This window comes from Dermacentor andersoni, chromosome 2 (assembly GCF_023375885.2).
Source record: "Dermacentor andersoni chromosome 2, qqDerAnde1_hic_scaffold, whole genome shotgun sequence".
NCBI classification, from domain to species: domain Eukaryota; kingdom Metazoa; phylum Arthropoda; class Arachnida; order Ixodida; family Ixodidae; genus Dermacentor; species Dermacentor andersoni.
In genome coordinates, this window is record NC_092815.1 from 246,584,473 (window position 1) to 246,604,597 (window position 20,125).

A 20,125-nucleotide genomic window follows, 5' to 3' on the forward strand; every position below is an offset into this window, starting at 1 on the left:
ACAGGTGAAAACAGCTTAATGGATCAGCACTTTTGTGGATAGGCTATGGTGCATTTGCTTGATATATTAGCATGCTGTATCAAACCAGGCAAAGACATGGTCTCATAAGAAAGATAAAAATCTGTTACCTTGCACAGTCTTTGAAATAAATATAAGTAAACCTACTGGCCAAGAAAGGTCTGTTCCCAATGTAGCAATTTTATTTTTGTTTTTGCCCCAAATGTTATGGAGGTTTTTGTGCCTTCGTGTTAATTACGCTGTTCAGAACATTATTTCACACAAAACTTGCTTCTCCCTATGTGCCATTTTGTAGTCAGTCCTTGGACTCTTTATTATTCAATTATGTTTTTGTAATTAGGTATCTCGTAATATTTAGTTGAAGTTATCAAGATGTGCTTTCTGAAATGGCTGCCTATATTAGATTCCTTCTTTTATGTTGCTTACGACCTTAAACCAGTGATAATTTTGCAAACAGGCCCCATTCTAGCTATGCAGCTAATGGCGATGTGTATATTCCTGTATTGTACAGTAGTCAGTAAACGTGATTAGAAAAAGCATAGAAATATGTTTTCTGGCAGCCATAATACAATATAGTAACCTCCTGTTTTTATCAAAGTGGCACGCCATTTTGAGTTTTTAACATATCTCTCCTATTTTATAAAAATTTGATAAAACTGATTTTTTTTACAACATGTTTTAATTGCAATATGTGAGCATTTGTACCTCTCTGCCAGTGAAGCGTGATGGATTCCTGTTCCTCAGCAGCTGAAATGCAGCACGGTATCCTTCCCTTGCTTGGGAACTGTGCACAAGCATGTCCACAGGCATTGCCCCTGCTTTGGTGGCCGTGAGTAGCATCTGCATCACATGATGTGGAGTCCATGAATATGATGCCGTGTGGCGAGTCCAAGCTCTGGGCCCAGTGCATAATGGGTGTCGCAACAAGCACTGCCCAGCAGCCTTTGGATGTGCTCGTTGAGCAGACACCTGCGCCTGCCCATCCACAGCAAAAAGTGCGAACTTTTCTACGTGAATAGTTGCGTTGCTAACGATAAATACTTTAGCATGCAGGGAACATGTGAAACCAACTGCATAAAGACGGCAAGTTGGGCCAGTTGGTTAGGATTTGGTTAGGATGGTTAGGTTAGGTTAGGATGGCTGGGTTAGGTTAGGCCAGTTGGGTCATGGTTAGGCCATGTTGTCGCTTTATACCTTCCTTTTGTCTGTGTCTTGAGTTGCGCTGTAACGAACCTTACAATGAAACATGTGAAACAACTCATACTTTCCAGCTCAAGTATGCATCGTCATTCTAATGGTGAGGACCACCTTAACCTCGCTTAGTGCAAAATTTTCTTTTTAGATTAACCTACCAAAATGTACATGCAGGCGCACAGCACCTTCCTTAACAACAACAGCAGTGTTTGCTAATCTGAGCTTCACATGGCCTTTGATGAATGTGCATGAGTCGCCCCAGCTGCTACAGAAGCGGAAAATTGTACCTGGATTGCCAAAATTTGACATCTCGAAAGCAGACACACATGCTTGCCCAGGGAGTAATTTAAACATTATCTGGGTCGGAATAACATAAAACTATTCCAATCTGTTTTTGTTCCACATCCGTCGTTAGCCCTCCATGAGAGGTCGAAATGGCTCGGGCCTTGCGTATATGGGTGCGGCCGTCCACATATGTTGGTACGTAAAAGTATTAGCAAGAATGCTATGCACAGTACTTCCTGAATTTGCACATTTGGTGCCACTGTACATTCCTTTTCAAACATTTTTCAAAGCGAAGCTTTCATTGCCTCTCCCTTCGAATTTCCCGCTGATACCGCTGCTGTCTGGCGCACTGTGTCGGGAGGTGGTTCAGGGCATGTGTATACATGATAGGAGCGTGGCAGAGAGGAAAGGAGACGCAAGAAACTTGTTTGTATTTTGCACAGCGTTGAACATGCACAATGCCCTCTGGAGCTCCCTGGGCATTGTCACATTAGCCTCTTGAGAGTTGTAATTATCCGTGACCCCCATAAAAGCATTGCAGAAATTGCAGCGCTTGCCTTTCTACTAACGTCCAAGTCCAGAGGGAAGCTAGATATAATGGTAGAGAGGAGGCAGAGAATGGGCAGAACTGACGCAATCACAAAACGAGTGAACAACAGCCTTGCAACTCTTCACTCGCAGTTCCCATACAAAGGGGGCAGGTAGAGAAAAGGTGACGTGAGAAGGTAAGGAAACTACAGACACGACAATGGTTGCGGGCAAATAGTATTAATTTAAGTTCAAGGTATGGCATGACACATTTCTGCTACTTCAGAAAAATAAAAACCATGCAAATTTGCCAAGCGAACAACTTACGCAGGGCATGCAGAACCAGAGCCGCATTAAAGTGCACCATAGGGTCTAGGTGACCCTACGGAAGTGGTCACATGTCAAATCAACACTTCTGTGCCCACCACGGTAGCTTTGCAGCTATGGCATTGCTTGAGGTCGGGGGTTTGATCCCAACCGCAGCAGCTGCAGTTCAACGGGTGCAAAAAAAAAAAGCACTCATGCACTTATATTTAGGGACATGGTAAAGAAAACCACGGTGTCAAAATTAATCTGAAGTCTACCACTACAGCGTGCCTCATAATCCGATTGTGGTTTTGGCACGTACAGAGCCATAATTAAATTAAACCTCAATACTTCTGCCATGATGCAATGTGCTGTCTGAGGCAATGGATACGCTCAACCCTCTAAGAGGTTATGAAGTATGGTGCACAACTACGCCTCAAGCAAATATTTCCCCCTGTGTGTTCTGTGTACTACGCAGACAAACAGCAGGTAACATTTAACATCAACTCACCACTCTCTTGTGGACTAAACATTGAAGAAATTAAACATTTGCCAGCAACATCACTAGTAATTATCGATAATCAAAGCAAACAGCACAGAAAGCTTCGCTTACATTGATGCCCACAGTGCATGGGATCCGCATAATTTTTTTTTGTTGGAGCATTGTTGTTGATGCTTAAGCCATTCCAAAGTGCCTAGGTCATTTTACAGGAAATACAACCTGCATGCCTACCCTGCCTGCCACTTTCTTTTGATAGCTAGGGAATGCTATAACTACCTTGTTAACAAGTTCGCAACTAGTGTCGCAACTTTTGCCGCATAGCTTTTATGCCAACTTATACATATAGAAGCCACAAACGTGTCTTACCAAAATTTTGTCTCTCTGAATAAAACTGCTTTGTATTTGACACTGGTAGGCTCTGGAAAAATTGCCATTCTCACCAGTCCTTACTATGACCAAGCTCCCATCTTTTTTCTCAAAAATGATTGCATTCCTCTGTGATGGATGAAGGTAGCGCAAGAAAGTGGTAAATGCCTCAAGCTGCAAGATGTGAAGGTATATTTTTATAAGGGCCTTGTAACAAGTCGTCACTGCACGAATTGTCCCTTCAACTTGCAGGAAATAGCATTTAGGCACAGTGAGAAATTACATCACTTTTAGAGCACTTGGTGCTAGAAGAATCTTGTGAGAACACTCCTAAGTTGAAAGCAGTTTATTGGAACAGGCCAGAACCTCACAGACACCTGACCTGGCAAAAGGTTGCTTGATGAAACTTGTCACCAAGATGTTTTAAGCGAACTAAGTAAATATACTGCAGTATGTGCTTATGGCATCTATCATCAACCGAAGGCTGTAGGGGGCTGAAACCACTACTTCTGGTAGTCTTCTCAGTGCCTAGTAAGCACAGTCATCTGTGCACAGAGGTCAATAGTCAATGGATTCATTAAAAAAATTCCTCCCTTCTGTGCATTCCTACATAAGGCAGGATAGTAGATATTACTGAGGAAACACAGGACAGGTGCTGAACTCACAAGTAACTGGTTTATTGCCAGTCAGTTGTTAGTGCAGCACCTGTCCTGTGTATCTCTCTGCATTCTGTTGCCGTTATTTTTGCAATGCTTTTACCATGAAGATCAACCAACTTGCCCAGTTTTACACATTATTGAAGGGGCATGTAATGAGCTTGAAACCATTGACAGTGTGATTCAACTGCATACTGTCTCAACTGGGATTACTGCCTTGACTTTAGGAAGTGAAATTTTGTGGGAATAGAGCGTTGTTCGGAATTGGAGATATCGTCAAGACGTGACAACTTTTACTCAATGCTCCTCCACCGGTGGGGCCGTGCAGGCTTCATTGCACTTGGGCTTTAATCACTGCGTCTCAGGGTCATTTCCCTACTATTTCTGATCTAGAATAGTGTTTTCAGGGATATTCAGTTCCTTCATGAAGGCTATACAGTGGAGGGAGTTCTTGCAAGTGATTGCTTCCCTTAGATGTCACCGAAAAGCTGTGTTTCATTTTAGTGAGTGCACATGTCAAGGAGAGGCTCTAATTTTTACTTCCGGAAATTGAGGTGTTGACTCATTCTAGAGGGGCAGCTAAAGTTACCAGGTTACATATGCTGTTGCCTAAGCAAAAGACATGCGCACAGAAAACTTTACTGCAGCTACAATGTGACGTTTGGGTATTTCAACATTCCAGTGATCTGAAAAGCATGATTTTTATTGCTATTTGTTCATGTTTCATTTTGATACATGTAGTTTCATTGCTTTATAAAAATTATAGTTGTTAATAATCTCCTGTGTTGTACTTTTTCTTTCAGCTTTTCCTGTTATCTTTGCTTAATCTCAGGTTTATTGTAGACCATGTCGTCCAACATCAAATATTAGTCACACAGTTACCTGCAAAAAAGTTTGTTACATATTGTCTGTTTCTTTTTCTGCTCATGAAAAGAAATTGCAATTCCTCTGTAAACGTGTGTAAAAAAGAAAGCTACATTTTTGGATATGTCTCACTGTAGACAATGCCACCTGCAGTTTCTCATGTAATGATATGCACGAAGAACATAAGTCTTGTGTACTGAAGCTGACTGCTAAGTTCAGCAGAATAGTTGAGTGGTGTTCTGCACCCTGGGCATGGGAAGCGATATATATATTTATCGGTGTTAGCAGGTTGGCCTGCTGTTTACGTTGGTTTCGTGCGATGGCAATAAACAGATATTGCTGATGCCTGCCTTGTGATGCAACCTGCACAATTTGACAATAAGCATGTCAAGGTGTTCTAAGACTGTACTTATTTTGGTAACAAGAACTTCTATGCCTCAGTACTGCCTCATCAGTGAAGCCAGTCATAATCTCTGTCCCTGTAGGACTATCCACTCTTACTGTACTTAAAAAATTGCGCTTTCATCCATAAGATGTGTATACAAGATCCCAAAGCTTATTTGTAAGGGTGTGGGAATATTCGAAAATGTTCAATATTATTGAATATTATATTTTTGATAATCATATTCGACTTGGAAACTAGGTATTTGGAAATTTTCATTATTAGAAGAAAATCGAATTAGAGCTGGCTGTACGGTAGCAAACACAGTTCTTAGCATTTGTTTCTATCTAACCTAAGAATGTATATCTGATTTTGCGCTGAATTTTACAGTCGAAATGATTTCGGCTGTAAAATCACTTTGAGCCGAGAAGAGAAGGTTGTTCTCCCATCTCCTGTAGGGCCAGAACTGCTGCTGGAATTCTCACACTACATATGTACTGTTGGAGTGCAGCTCTGACAATTCTACTGCCAGATTGTGACGAGTGTAGTTACGGAGCTGGTATTTTAGGCTTCATCTTGGTTGGTATATGGCTCACATTGCACCTTGAGGTAGGCTACACAGTGGGCATAAACTTGCAGGTTATTTGTGGTGATGTTCCTTACCAGGCAGTATCATGGCAAGTGCTTCCTGAATTTGCTGTCTGATGGATAGTTGACTAGCCTAAGTTGGGCATCGAGTTTGGCATTAATTTGGCTCAGAGTGATGCCGTGTATGACGCCTCGGGCAAAGTTGTCAGGAGCGGCTATATAAGCCGTGACTGTGTAGTCTTGTGTGCCGAGCCATAAAGATGTGATGCATTGGATGTTGACTGCCAGGCCTTCCTGAGGAGTGCTCGCAATCGCAGTGTTCTGTTCAATGTTTAGTACGACGGCAAGATTGCTGAGGTGGTCGGGTGCTGGCTGTCTGCTTGCAGTCTTGATGCTCGCCGCGATTTGTGTGTGGCTGGATTACGACTTTTACGGTGTGCTTACGAAGTGGGGGCGGGCATTAAAGGTGTACGTCGTGAATCTGGGTGGGAGGACTGGGGGTTGTTTCTGGTGGTGCTTGCGTTGCCTTCCTTTGTTTGTACTTCACCGTGAGCCACTCGTTGCCGGCGTCGCCCACCTGGGCAGTCTTGGTCCATTTACATATCTGGGATGGTAAGCGGTCGAGGTATCTGGTCCAGGCTAGCGATTGGTCGTAAAGGCGAAGGGGGACGGGGTATGACGACCGCCGGAACGAACTCCGAGCTGGCGACCGGTGTCGCACGATCAATTTCGATAGCAATGAATCCCGATCCGGACCGAAATTTTTTACTGCGATTCGCTCCCTCGCGCAGCTTGTGCAAAGGAGCCAATCACGACCGAGACATTCGATCCGGATCGGGCTTGATCGCGATCAAAAGTGCGCCATGTGACAATCGTATACCGATGTCACACGATCACGTCCGATCGCGATCATGCCAGATCCGGATCGAAATTTTCGACCGCGATTGGCTCCCTCGCGCAGCTTGCGCAAAGGAACCAATCGCGACCGAGAAATTCGATCCGGATCGGGCTTGATCGCGATCAAAAGTGCGCCATGTGACACCCGCTCTCAACGAGTGTGCGCGAGGTGGTTCCCAGTGAAATGTCCAACTGGATTGTGTGGACTCTGTTTGTAAGTGGTTGCTACGCAGAAACAGCGTTCTTCCCAAACACCAATGAAAGCTTCGCTTAAACAAAGTCCAACAGCGCGTGGGGTACGCAGATTTTCTTTAGCACCAAAAGACACTTGCACGAAAGCTACAGCTGCAATTCGTGAATGCCACCGTGCAGTAATGCCATTTGCAGTAATGCCATAAGCTGCAGCCAGCCGAGCTGCTGCTCAAACACGTTGTTGAAAAAAGCGCGAAAACACACTCTGATGGAAGAACCGTTTAACTACGTTGTTGTTTTCTTCCGTTCACGTTCTGTCAGGCATCACTGCATTACTCCCTGAACAAGCCCTCACCTTATACTACACGCATGAGTAGAAAGATTCATTACTCACGTTGAAGATTGGCACAGAATACCTACAAATAAACGTATGCAACAGTTTCATCCACCATTAGTACATTCTACCGCCAAGCTCGCGTTTAGTACCCCTCATATTACCGCCATGGCTGCTGCATTCCGGAACAAGAACTCTACCTGGAATGTCTGGAAGGTCTGGAACCTCTGGAAGCCACGAAGCGGCCTGGCCACCGTGGCGAAGTCCAATCCATATCCACGCCTTTTAAACATGGCGGCGCCAGCAGCCTCCGGCGGGCCGGTGCGCGTCTTGGATGGGAGCATGGGGTCGCAGCTGAGCGACCGGGGTTTGATACCGCCGACAGATGCTCTCTGGAGCGCCAGAGTACTCGTCACTGACCTCCCGGCGATAGTGGACGTGCACAAGAGCTACATCAGGAGCGGCGCCGACGTCGTCACGACGTGCAGCTACCAAGCGAATGTCGACAACTTGCAGTTTCATCTGGGCATCGGCGCTTCTGAGGCCGAGGCCCTGATAGCTCGCAGCTGCATGGCAGCTGTCGCGGCGCGGGAACAGTGCGGACGACCAGGCGTGATCGTCGCTGGCTCCGTCGGGCCGTACGGCGCCGCGCAGGCGGACTTGTCCGAATACACCGGCGGGTACGCAGACGTCAAGAGCGTCGAAGAGCTCGTCGAGTGGCACCGGCCCCGTGTTCGGTGTCTAGTCGCGGCCGGCTGCGACGTGTTGGCCTTCGAGACGATACCCGCGGCGCGCGAGGCCGTGGCGCTTGTACAGCTATTGCGCCAGTTCCCCGGCACCCAGGCGTGGCTCAGTTTTAGCACTTCGCCGGATGCACCGCACTGCACGGCCAAGGGAGAGCCGCTCGCAGAGGCCATGAACGAGTGCCTCCTCGCCGATGCCTGTAGACAGATTATCGCCATCGGCGTAAACTGTTGCCCTCCGGAAAATGTGGCGGCCGCCTTGAGGTCGACCGGACACCTTCGGGTCCCCTTTATTGCTTATCCAAATAGCGGCGAGATGTTCAGTTCGTCCGGCAGGGTTCCGGCCGACCGAGCGCCGCGCAAGCCCCTTTCGGCGTACGTCCCCGAATGGATTGACCTCAACGCGCGGTGGATTGGCGGCTGTTGCGGGACTGGGCCGGACGATATCAGTGCCGTCGCCAAGGTTGTAAACAGTCTCGCGTCAGCGTGATAAGCCGTCTTCGATGCGCAATCGCATAAAGAGCGCTACCGTTGTTCCTACAAAATTTAAGAACAGTCTAGTCGCAGTAGCACAGGCTGAACGTGCATGTATATACAAGCAATAAACGTGCCTTGACCGCACTGATTCTGTTGGATTTGTCAGTTCTCGAGTCTCTTTTATAGCTTTCGAACACTTGCCTGATGTCTCATATTGAGTTCGTGTTTGCTGAATTTTTATGAAGCAACTGAAACTACAAACGCCAAACACAATCAGTTTTTTGAGCTGAAAGTACAGCACAGTCTAACTGTTCTGTTTGCTCCCAACAACTTGCATTTTCTTGTCTGCCATCAGTTTGCATGTCCCTCTTCAAAAATTATGCAGGTACAACGCACATGTCAGAATAAGCTTTTGTTAGGCGACTCGCTAAATGCTATAAAACTAGACGGAATGTGTAAATTGTCATCCCATGCAGCATGCAATCTCATGCAATGTCTGTTTATGAACTACACCACAAGCTGTGCCAAAGTGTATACAGCAGTTCCTGCAAATGCACACTGCAAGATGTCAACGCAGTGACGTCACGAAGATGAACACGATATTTGTCGAGGGATGTTAGACAATGTTCATCTGTATTATTGTTGTTTTACAGCCTCTCGTTGGTTGGGATTTTTAGCGGCACGCTCACCCAGAACTGGCAGCTCGAAAAGAGATCTGAATTTGAGTTTCCACGTAATAGAATTATGTTTTCTCGTATATTTGAATTACAGTGGTTCGATGCTATCATGTCTGTAGGTTGTGTGGTGGTGGTGGTAACAACTTTATCGAGATTCTGCTCAGTTATGATCTGGCAGGCCCGAGTCCTAGGGTGGCCCCTCACGAGGAGCAACCCTTTTGGCCCAGGCAACGAGGGCTTTTTGTAGCTTTTGATCTGGCGTTCTGAGCAGCTCAGTGCAAGTCGTACTTTGCGAATTTTATCACGCATTTTACTTTGTGAAATTTAATTAGTTCAATTTATAATTATAGTTGATAGTAAGCACTTATGCCAGGCGGAGGGCCTACGAGGATGAGGATGTATGCTGGATTTCCACACACGTGCCATGTGCATACAATGTATCTGTCCTTGATTCGTGGGTGCTCTGCCTGTTGCATCTGTCACACAGTGTGTGCTGCAACCGTAATCGACATTATGTACAACAACAGTGCCGCCTCGGCAGCTGGAAAAGGTGTTTGTGTTTGGTTTTTCACGTAACAGAGTTATGTTTTGTTATATATTCTAATTACAATCTGGTGCTATCTTGTCTGTAGGTAGTGTGTAAGCCGTACTTTTTGAATTTTCTTGCACATTTTACTTTTAATCATTAATTTAGTTCAATAGGGCACTTGCGCTTGGTGGATGGCCTAGAAGAATGAGGATGTATGCTGCACTTCCGCACACATGCGCACAACGTATGTTGCTTGTGGTGGTGGTGCATGTGTAACGTTGTCTAATGTCAGTTGTCAGTTGGGGTGGTGATGCTTGTCTGACGTCTGCACCAGCTTTACTGTACATCCACTTTCACGGGGTGGAATAGAGGTGGCCATTTTTGTGTGTAAGTTTGCTTTCCAATGACACTTGGTTCAACGATTTTCTTGTGTTTGCTTTGCTGTCTTTTACTGATGCTATGTAATGTTTCTTACTCATTGCTATCACCCTAAATCAGGGCTGCCGTATATGTAAATAAATAAATAAATAAAGTAATAAATAATGAGAGGTGCATGCCTTGAGAAAGTAGGAAGTGAAAGGCAGCAGTAAGGTTGACAATCATTTGTCCATTTCATTCGAGCATGTGACAAAATGGAAACTGGTGCATGTGCATGGCAGTTTTGCATACTGTTAGCGATGTAATGCATGTGCCAGTCTTCTGTAAGATCTACTTGGAGTTGGCACGAGACAAATACATGTGTGATCGTGGCCCAATGGTTAGACATCAGGGTCTGGTGCTGGGAGCTTGAGGTTTGATCCCACCATAGTGCACATATTTCTTTGTTTATAGTGTGAGCTACCTGACAAGACAACAGCAGCCGCAGTCGGCAATGTTCGGAAGGGTTCACTAGGAAAGCTTTGCTTTAAAGATGCAAGTATCTCGACCCTCGCAGTTTTAAAGGGGCACTAAAACGAAAGACTCAATCAGTTTAGATTTTTAAAAGTATCTTTCAAAGACTCTACTTTTGTTGATTTTGTGGCAATAGGGTGATAACTAGAAGAGAAAATGGTGGTCAAAGTTTCATTTTATGAATATCACACCAAAACTCCACGGCTGCTATATCAGCATGACATCACAATCACAGATTTCAAAGCATTTTTTCGCATTTCAGCCATTGTCGTTCAGCAATGTTCTTGAAACTTCTTAAGTTCAGTCCTCTGTTCTTTTAAAATGTGATGTAGTACATTTTTACCGGTAATAATGTAACTGGGCCCAAGCAGGTGGCGTCAAAATCTATGGACTCGCGCAGAGCAGGAATTTCAAAGCGTTTTCGCCACCCATTTTCTTTCTTTTGTCTTTTCTTACTTACCAAGCAGCTTCTAGCGGTGGGAGAGGCTTTTTCGGTAATGTGGAAGGCTGATTTACTGACACAGGTGAAATATTTTTTTCTCTTTATAAAATAGTTCGCGTCCTCTTCATGAAAAGAGGTAAAAGAGCACAAAAAGTTGAACCAAGTAAGAAGGACACCAAAAAGTTTTCTCTCAAAGCTGACTTGCTTCATTTCATTATACAATTAATCAATTTAAAAAATGTTTGGCTTTTGCCATACAACCGTGCCACATGAGCTTAAAACAGAAAAGGTAAGCACATACACATTCTCCTGTCGCCAAACGCTAGGTGTCTGATCAAAGAAGCCGTGTTGTGCCTTGAAGAATGGCTTAGATGTGCTTGAACATAGCACATTTACTGCAGTTTAATGTGGCAACCACACTCTTTGTTGTGGGCAACCAGTGTGTTGCCACTCTAGGTTCACATGTACGTGTGTTCACTTGGCCATGCGTTGGGACACCTGCCCCTTTGCGTGAGAGAAGATGCCTCTGTCGAAGGCCTTCTCTGTGTGTTTGTTTGGTTCGCACTGCGATAGAAAATTTATAGGGTTGTGAACCTGGATGAGTTGCTCATTTGTAGTAAACTTGCAAAAAGCATGCTACGATTGAGACAGAGACAACTAAGCAGGTATGAAAAACGTGCCACTACTTCCAACTGGCATTTATTAAAAGGTTAACAGAATATATACTGAAAAAAAAATAAAACAAGATAACAAGCAGACACAACAGATGATGATGTCAACAAGGCATGCTTGCAAGCTATCCGAGTTTTTTGTTTGATAATGGCCCCTGTCCTTATTGAACAAAAAACATTGGTACCTTGCACACGTCTTCACTATGCTCACAATAACATTATTTGTTGTGTCTGCTTTACTTAACACAGATTTCAAACATGTGCGTCAGATCTGCATAATTTTCATCTTAGCTTTTTCAGTGCTAAAATAGGTTCTGTCAACCTTTTGAATAAACCAGGTTCTGCAACACCAGGTTCTGTAACTAGTTGTGAAAGGTTAAATGTGTGTGACATCAATAAATCTTCGCAATTCTGAAGAATTAGAATTAACCCATGGATATTCACTATTCCATGAGATAACAGGATAGTTGAAATCCCCAAGAAGAAAAATTGGAGCTTTTGGAAGTTTGGTTACAAAACTGGTTTGGACAGTCATGCAAGTGATCTCTGAATGTTGTTTCTACATCAGGTAGACAATAACAATCACACAGTAATACTACAACTTTGTTGTTCATTTTAATACAACTATAATTAAGCTCAAGAGATGATGATGATGATGAATCAGAGACCACAATCATTACACCACCATTATTGTGACCTTTACAATCGCTTCTATAAGCAGAAAATTTACTTTGCTAGTGAAAAGTTCACTGCAGTTAACATTGTCATATTACAGCCATGTCTCAGTTAATACCACAACATCTGCAGAACACGTCAATTGGGCTGAGAGGAATCACTCTTAGTAACACTGCAGTCGACATGCATTATTTTGACCCTGACAGGACCGACGAAATTATTGCCATGCAAAATCATAACTTCAGCACGGTGGGATTCCAGTCTTTGCAAGAGGTTAAAAGCTGATTGCCATTAACTCTCATTACCTTGCCGACAGCCCAGGGTTTAGTTCTAAGATACCACTCATAAAAGGCAGCTTAATCACACGCATGCAGTCAGTCGCAAATAACAACAGAACCTGTAGGCGAGGGATGAGAAGCATGAATTGAATAATTTGAGCACTTGGCTTACAATAAGCAAGAGTGACTAACCCAGATAAGACAATGACCAAAATGAGAACAAGGTAAGAGCGGGCACCAAGGTTTCAACAAGTGGACTTGTCTTTTTCAAGGTGACAAATGCTTTCCTTGGTGCTGCGATGGGACAAATGTCTGGGCTGGTGTGGGGACTATATGGAAAAATAGTGTAAGATACATAGAATAGTATGTATATTTGTAGTTACCTGTACATAAATTATTTTGACTAATAAAAATTAGGGGTAAAGGCCTTCTGATTCGCCCTTGTAGAAGACAAGCTGAAGAAGGGGCAGACACAAGCACTTGTACCCAACCCCGTTTTCCTTTGTCCTGCATTCCCATTTGTGCTACACCCAGCTATGGTTACTCACCAACTAGCCCCCTCGCAGTGCTTGTTTATGCAGCACGCACTTTTGTATTTTATGTACAGACAGCATAGGCTTCTTATGAGCCAACCAATGTCTTTAGAGCCAACTGCAACATAGTTTTCTATCCTTTATCTTGTCATATCTTCTATGTGTGCAACATTGTACTGCCAGCCAGTGCTATGAAACAGTGTGGACAGTCACTGCTAGCCTTGCGTTTGGGCTCTCCACATAATGTCAGTAAAGTACCGAGGCCAGATGCAAACTACAGACATGTCATCTGGCTTCAGTTGCATGAGCTCCCCAGTGTACATGCATACGGTCATTATGACCAAACAGCGAACAATCATGCACTTTAGAGATTGCATACAGTGGAAGCCTTGCAATGTGTGCATACCTAGGGTTCCGTCAGCTATCTGACAAACCGCAAGAACAAGGCACAGGCACAAGTCAGGATGCCTGAGCATTTATTGAAATTCTATTTTTCACCTCTGCTCGTTGGCCTCGGCAAACAGCCTGTGAGAGCACTTGCAGCCCTTCTTCAGCTTATATTTGATCACCTTCTTTTTCTGCCAGTGTGTTCCTACCATGTCTCGTTGCTGAAGGCTCTTAAAGGGGCCCTGAAGCACTTTTTATAGAATAGGAGAAATGCATTTGAAGTTAAATTAGGCAGTTTCAGAAATACTTTGCCACTAAAAGTACTTCAACGCGTTCAGCAGAAGTGGAGTTATTGGCAATCAAACTTGGCCTTTGCAGTGCTTCTGCTCCGTCTTCAATGCCTTGCACTGCGAAGGCTACGGCGGAGCGGGGCTTTCCCACAACAGTCCGCCTTCTAAATCTCACCATGGCGCGCAGTTGAAATTTAATTTTGGATGGCAATATAGATGCTACTACTTTTGATTTGGCACCTACAACAGGCCAAATGTAAGTTAAATGCGGTTGTCCTGTGCGAGCCGCAGTGTGCTTGGCCAGTGGACTTGTCCCAACACGCCATGGGGGCCGTGGTGTTTATGCTACATAGCAGACCGCAGCTACATGTAACAGTAGTGCTTACACTCAGGGTTTGCTTTGTGCACGACAGGGCTTGAGTGCGTGCTCACACTTATTACATGCTACATGGTGCAGACCGGCTTTATCCTTCACCAGCTTGATCATTGGATAGCAGCCACATCCAACTTGCACACTTTTGAAACGCTATCGATTAGACTGCCAAGGTAACAGGACCGGTCAGGAGTGAGCGCGTGTTAGCAAGCGTGCATGTGGTCTGACCTTAACTATTGCATCGTTCGAGGCTAGTTGAGTGTTCAAAACTAGTCGAAATTAGCAATACACACCGGCTATGACACCAATAAGTAGGATGGCCAAAGTTTAATTCCTACGCGGGCGGCCGCGGATGGTTAGACGATAGTCGGCTTCTTCTGGAAGTACATATGTATTTATTATTGAAATTCAAAAGCACATTTTCGCTTACTTTAGCCTGTTCACTAAACTTCGCCGATCAAAAATTCACTGACAATTATGATATACTCCCTAATGTGAAATTTGAATGAAGCTCTATATATGTACATGTTTTGATTTCGCAATACATTGGCTGGCGCAGATAATCTGTCTCGTGCGGCACGTTGCAAATGAGCAAGGTACGGTGTGACTGCCTTGCTAATCTGGAGATCAAAAGAGGCAGCGCGTGGGCACGATTCACAGCAGCCGCCGCAGACAGACCTCCCAGACGACGTGCGCTACTCTGGCGCCATCGTCGCCGCACTACGCTTTTCACACTTTTGTCATACCCTCCTCCACCGCTTTCGTCCTCAAGTCTTTCATTTTTCTCTGTGCTCGTTCGCCCAGTTACGCCGATGCTCGCTGCAGGAACAGGAGCAGTAGAATGATGCGCGCTGATCCAAACACCCTTCTTGATTGACGTCACCTATTGGCCAATAGCAGCCGCATATGGGAATTCACTTAAATTTATTACGAAATAAAGTGTCCAGGAGAGAGTGAGGAGCAGGCTTATGTTGAAAAGAGAGCGCTTGTGAGTAAAGTGACTTCGCTCTCCACTTGCGAGCTCCATGTGCCGCGTGCGGCAGCAAAGATTGGCTGAGATGTTCACAGCAGCCATTGCAGCAGCGTATATCTGTGGACTGTCTTTTCACCAAGCCCGAGGGGTGGTTCGATCAGTACTCCTTTAAATCAGTCCTCGGGCACGTTCGCCTCGTGCCACAGCTCGCGCAGCGACTCCCACAATTCACAGACAACTTCAGCGGCAAGTCAGGTTCCTCGTACCTGTATGCACTCAGCCGCCGCGCGCCGTGCATCTTGTCCACCTCGCCCTGCGGCGTGGGTCTCGGATGCCTCGGTGTCACGCCGAAGCTCCGCCTGCAGTGTCCGGATGGGGTACACATAACCAACACACGCACCTTCTTGCGCTCTGCAGCCTCTCGATGCAACCCCTTCTGCTTCGCAGCGCGACGCCTCTGCTAATGAATCCTACAAACGGCAGTCGGCGCAGGCAGCGCGCATGTTTAGGCCGTTGCTTGGCCGCCAGAAGCTGTCAGCTCACTGGCCTGGTCGTAGTTCCCGAGACGTACCAGTGAGCCTATCTTGCTCGGTGGGTGCGGTGGGCCCCAGTCCCACAGCCTGGTCTAATTACATCTACGCGCGCTCCGCACGCGTGCGCTCGGTTGTTCGCCGGACGGCGCTAGTCCCGCTTGCTCAGCATCGCGAGGCAGCGATCGAGGCGGCGCTCATCGTTAAGCTTTCGCTGCATCGAACTCCACCGCAGAATGCGGCACGCTCCGACGGGTCGTACGACGTCCTTGGGTGCGGCGGTTCCCAGCAAGCAGCCACGGCTTTCGGTATCGGTGCTACGTCGCGCGTTCGCTAGCCACAGCGACCGTTGACACCCTTTTGTCCCATAAGTTGCCCAGTTCTCCCACACAATAAATAACTTTTCTTGTTCTCCTGTCACGTCCACGACCTCCGCGAGGAGGTCGTTGTGTCGCGGTGTCTATGTGGGTCTCCGTAGTCACTTAGGCCAGCTTTGACTATTCGCGCGGTTCTTCCCCGTGTAGGGTAACAAACCTTGTTTCTCTCTCCCTTTCTCTCTGCGCAGTGCTGGCGGTGCCTTGAAAAAAGCTGCAGTGACTGTGCAGGCTGGCAACCCTCAAAAGCTAGTCGGATTTGTAGTCAAATCCAGCCATAACCGGAGTCAACCTTCCTTTTTTTAAGTCAAAATGGCAGCAACCACGAAGCGCAAACGTGTGGGAGTCAGTAAGAACCGCAAAAAAGCGTGGAAGAAGCATTGCGACATCAACGATGTAGAAGAGTTCCTTGAGGACCAGCGCTTTGACGAGCGTATCGGCGGCTCTGTGGCCAGTAAGCCGGACGAGCAATTGTTCTTCGTGGATAAGCTACCCGCAGCGCCTAAGGCCTCGGCTCTCGCTAGTGCTGCGAGCAGGAAGCTGCGCCGCAGCCGCAAGCTGACATGCTTCAGAAACCTCGAGCCAAGCTCCAAGGTAAAGGCACCGGTGCAGCCGCGCCGTGTGCGGGATCCTGATGCCCGCAAGCCCGCCGAAGTTCGCGAAACGCAGAGGCAGCGTCTCGCCAAGCGACTTGAACAAGGCACCGTCGACCGCCTGCGCAGTGTTGCGCGAAAAGCAAAAGTGACGACGAGCCGGTTTGACTTGACAGGACTTAGCGACCTCTGGAGCAATGACAGCGGAGAGGTGTCACCAATGGCTGCGGATGGTAAACATCGTGTGCCGTCCCACCGACATCAGAAACCATCGCTGCTTCCAGCAGTAGAGCCGCCGCACCCGGGAACGTCGTACAACCCGTCGCACGCCGACCACCAGGACCTTTTGCGGCGGGCGGTGGAGGTCGAGCAGCGAAAGCTGCACGAGGAGCGCCGCCTCGACCGCTGCCTTGCGATGCCGAATAAGCGCGACTGGCCCACCGAGCAGGACAGGCTCGCCGAGATGTCGCAGGGACTTTACGACCAGGAAGAGGATGACGACCAGGCCAGTGAGCTGACAGCTTCTGACGGTGAAGCAAAGGCCGAAGCGCCCGCGTTACCGGCACCGACTGCCGCTCGTAAGACTCGGCAGCAGAGACGTCGTGCTGCGGAACAAAAGAGGTTGCGTCGAGAGGCCATGGAGCGCAAGAAGGCGCGTGTGCTAGCCAACGACGTGTACCGGATACGGACACTGAAGACGGAGCTACGGCGCAACGCCGAGGCGTCCGAGGCGCGTCAGAAGCGCCGCCAGCAGCGCGAGGTGGACAAGTTGTACGGCGCGCGGCGGCTGAGCGCGTACAAATACGAGGAACCAGACTTGCCGTTGAAGCTGTCTAGCGAACTGCGGGATTCGCTGCGCGAGCTCCGGCCCGAGATAAACGTGCTTGAGGACCGCTATAAAAGTCTACAGCGTCGAAACGTGATCGAAACACGCCAGCAGCAGAAGAAGGTGGTCAAGTACAAGCCCAAGAAGGCTGTAAAGCGCTCGCACAGGCAGTTTGCCGAAGCCGACGAGCAGAGGTGGAAAAAGGAGCTTCAATAAATGATGATGTGTCACTTCCCTATGTTCTCGCCCTCGTGTCTGTGTCTCGCTCTTGCAGCTTTGTCAGATAGTAACCGTCAGGAAGCTGATGGTTACCACTTCGCGTGACGAGTGCATTGTGGCATCTCCAAAGTGCATGATTGTTCAGGGCGTGATATTAATACTCTTATGAACACTCTTTATCTAGCAGTTTCTACAACTGAAGCCCGATGGCACTGCAAGACGTCTGCCTATGGCTGGCCTTGTGTGGAGCAAAAATGAAGGCTTGCAGTGACTGTGTGCAGTGTATATAGACCAGACCATTTTACTCTAGCACACACATTTAGAGTCGGCACTTTCAAGAGAGAGTCTTAGGGTCGGGGATGCAAGTGTTGGGGGACGCAAACTGCTGGGTGTACAAAAGAACCCAAAGTGAACACAAAAGAGCATGAATTGCCCACAGCAAAGTTTGTGTTCCTTGAATGCTTGGGTGCGGCCTGCATGGTATGCTAAATGTGAACGACTACTCTTTTTTGGAGATGAGTCCGCTTGTTGTTCACTGCCACTGCTGGAGCACACATGCCGAAGCCGTTCTGGCACAGAGTGGTGCAATTGCAATGAATTTTCTGCATTTGGCACAGGAATTTGCGTTTGTATCAATATGACGCAAGAGTCCCACCCCTGTCAAGTTCCCTCGTCATGCATTCAAATTCATTGTGATCTTCTCTGGAGAGGCGTTCACAATGGATATCCACGTGAAGCCGAGGAAAGCATAAGGGAAATTGTGTGTTTTTAATTGAACTGTAGAAACTACAAGGTAAAGGAAAATGAAAGAACAACAATACTTTCTGCCAGTGGGAGCTGAACCCACATCCTCTGCAGTACGGCATTACCCACTTTGAAACCGAGCCCCTGGGTTCCCCTTCTCATTCAAAAAAAAAAATATGAAAGATAAAAGTTCGACAGAAACATGGGAGTGCTTTCTTATACGCTCAATTTTCTGGTTGAGCCATTTCATTGCATTATCAACAGGAATATATTGGTCCTATGTAAATTTCAAACTAGCCGATGCTTTTTATTAGAACTATGTATGTAGCGCTTACGTGCTGTAAATTATGTTGACGAAAGGAAAGCCCTCTTACTCCTCCAGCTGACAGAACATTAAGGAGTGGTAACATCATGAAATGAAGCAAGTCTGTGCCATTGAGTTGCTGAGTCATTAGCTGTACCAGTTCTCCTTATGTTCAAGTGTGGAAATTCGTAACCCTGCAACAGCTAAATAAGTGTGTCAACTTTCTCAGCTGCCTGCTAGTAGTCATTGAGAATTGTGAACTGGTTATAGTGTACCTTGCACATCAGGACAGGCAAAAATTACTTGGAGCGAGCATTCTGAATTGAGTGGTTGAGCATACCAACAGTCTCTTGTAGCCTGCCATCACCAGCGACTTCACATGGTGTACTCTGTTGTCCTGTAGAATGCAAGTTCAAGCACATATTCAGCCAAAACTTTTCTCTTGTCTCGTACAATGCAAGTTGATCACTTGAACTTTTCTTCCACAGTCCTTGCCCCCCCCCCCCCCCCCCCCCCCGAGAGAGACAGTACTTTTCAGGCAATAATCATGTCATTTCATTGGGCCCCATGCTGGTGGCCTGTCCCGTGGCGCTGAATTGGCGATTGTGCCACGGACAGATCTCACTAGACCTTCGCTTGTTGGCCCAAGGCTGCATCAGCCTTCCTAGCAACATGAAATATTGATAATCGAAAAAGTTTAAGGGGCTGTGTTTTTTGTAGCAACTTCACTTTCCATTCTTTTGTTGCTTCCTAATTGGCTTGGGACACCATCGACTGGGACACTTGAGACAATGCCAATCAGTACACCCGAGAAGTTGGAATGAACAGTTGAAATATATGGCACCAGATCTCTGTGGGTGCTTGCAGAGTCATGCATAGCAAATACGTAGCTGTTTTACCTCCAAATCCTGAGCAGTTGTGTGCAATCTGGTGCTGGGCTTACTACAGTGCTGTGCAACCATCTTTCAGGCACCATAGGGCAATGTGCTGAAGTATGCCGCATTTTTTTTTTTTTTTTTACTTGTAAGCAGCTTAAAAAGCAAAAACTTTGACAAAGCACATTCGTGGAAACTAAGTTCATTCCATCATGTACGGTCTTGCAGGCAGTGTGGTGGGCCGATTCTTAAAGCAGTGATATTGATTACACGTACATGGGAAAGGCTAAAAATTTCATAATCAATGCCTAACAGGTGTTCGTTGAAACAGAAATGTGTAACACAAGCACTTGACCATAGTTTTAAAAATGCAAAGACAAAAAGTCAGCCAAACAAAGCTGGTTCTAACAGTCTTTTTTTTTTTTTCCAGGGTGCATTACTACCTCGTGTATGCTGCTTTATTTTTGGCCTGTGACCGTTCACGAGATTATCAATGTTGGCAAGTTATCAACAAATTGTCCCAATACTACTGTATCCTACTCTAGTGTACCCAGCATTACTGTAGCCTACTGTATGCGAAATTTCTCACATTATCACATCTATAGTGAG

At 46.4% G+C, this 20,125-nt stretch overlaps 3 protein-coding genes across 3 annotated transcripts in view; 2 read left to right on the top strand and 1 right to left on the bottom strand.

Moving 5' to 3' along the window:
- Positions 1 to 7,261, bottom strand: part of LOC126539709 (uncharacterized) — a 328,196-nt gene extending 320,935 nt beyond the window's left edge. The window contains exons 1-2 of the mRNA XM_072286644.1: positions 7,173 to 7,261; positions 724 to 858 (exon numbers count right to left, since the gene is read on the bottom strand). The gene's annotated coding sequence lies outside the window, so the exon portion shown is untranslated. The remainder of the gene's footprint in view (positions 1 to 723; positions 859 to 7,172) is intronic.
- Positions 7,209 to 8,490, top strand: LOC126539859 (homocysteine S-methyltransferase YbgG-like). The gene has a single exon (XM_050186681.3). The coding sequence runs from the start codon at positions 7,209 to 7,211 to the stop codon at positions 8,343 to 8,345; it is 1,137 nt and encodes a 378-aa protein (XP_050042638.3). The 3' UTR covers positions 8,346 to 8,490.
- Positions 8,491 to 16,243: 7,753 nt separating this feature from the next.
- On the top strand, positions 16,244 to 17,612 carry LOC126539857 (ribosome biogenesis protein NOP53). The gene has a single exon (XM_050186676.3). It carries the CDS (start codon positions 16,268 to 16,270, stop codon positions 17,588 to 17,590), a length of 1,323 nt encoding a protein of 440 aa, XP_050042633.1. The 5' UTR covers positions 16,244 to 16,267; the 3' UTR covers positions 17,591 to 17,612.
- Positions 17,613 to 20,125: the final 2,513 nt, after the last annotated feature.

Excerpts from the sequence above, each read along its gene's own strand:
- LOC126539857 (XM_050186676.3), top strand. The coding sequence starts at position 16,268 with ATGGCAGCAACCACGAAGCGCAAACGTGTGGGAGTCAGTAAGAACCGC.
- LOC126539859 (XM_050186681.3), top strand. The coding sequence starts at position 7,209 with ATGCAACAGTTTCATCCACCATTAGTACATTCTACCGCCAAGCTCGCG.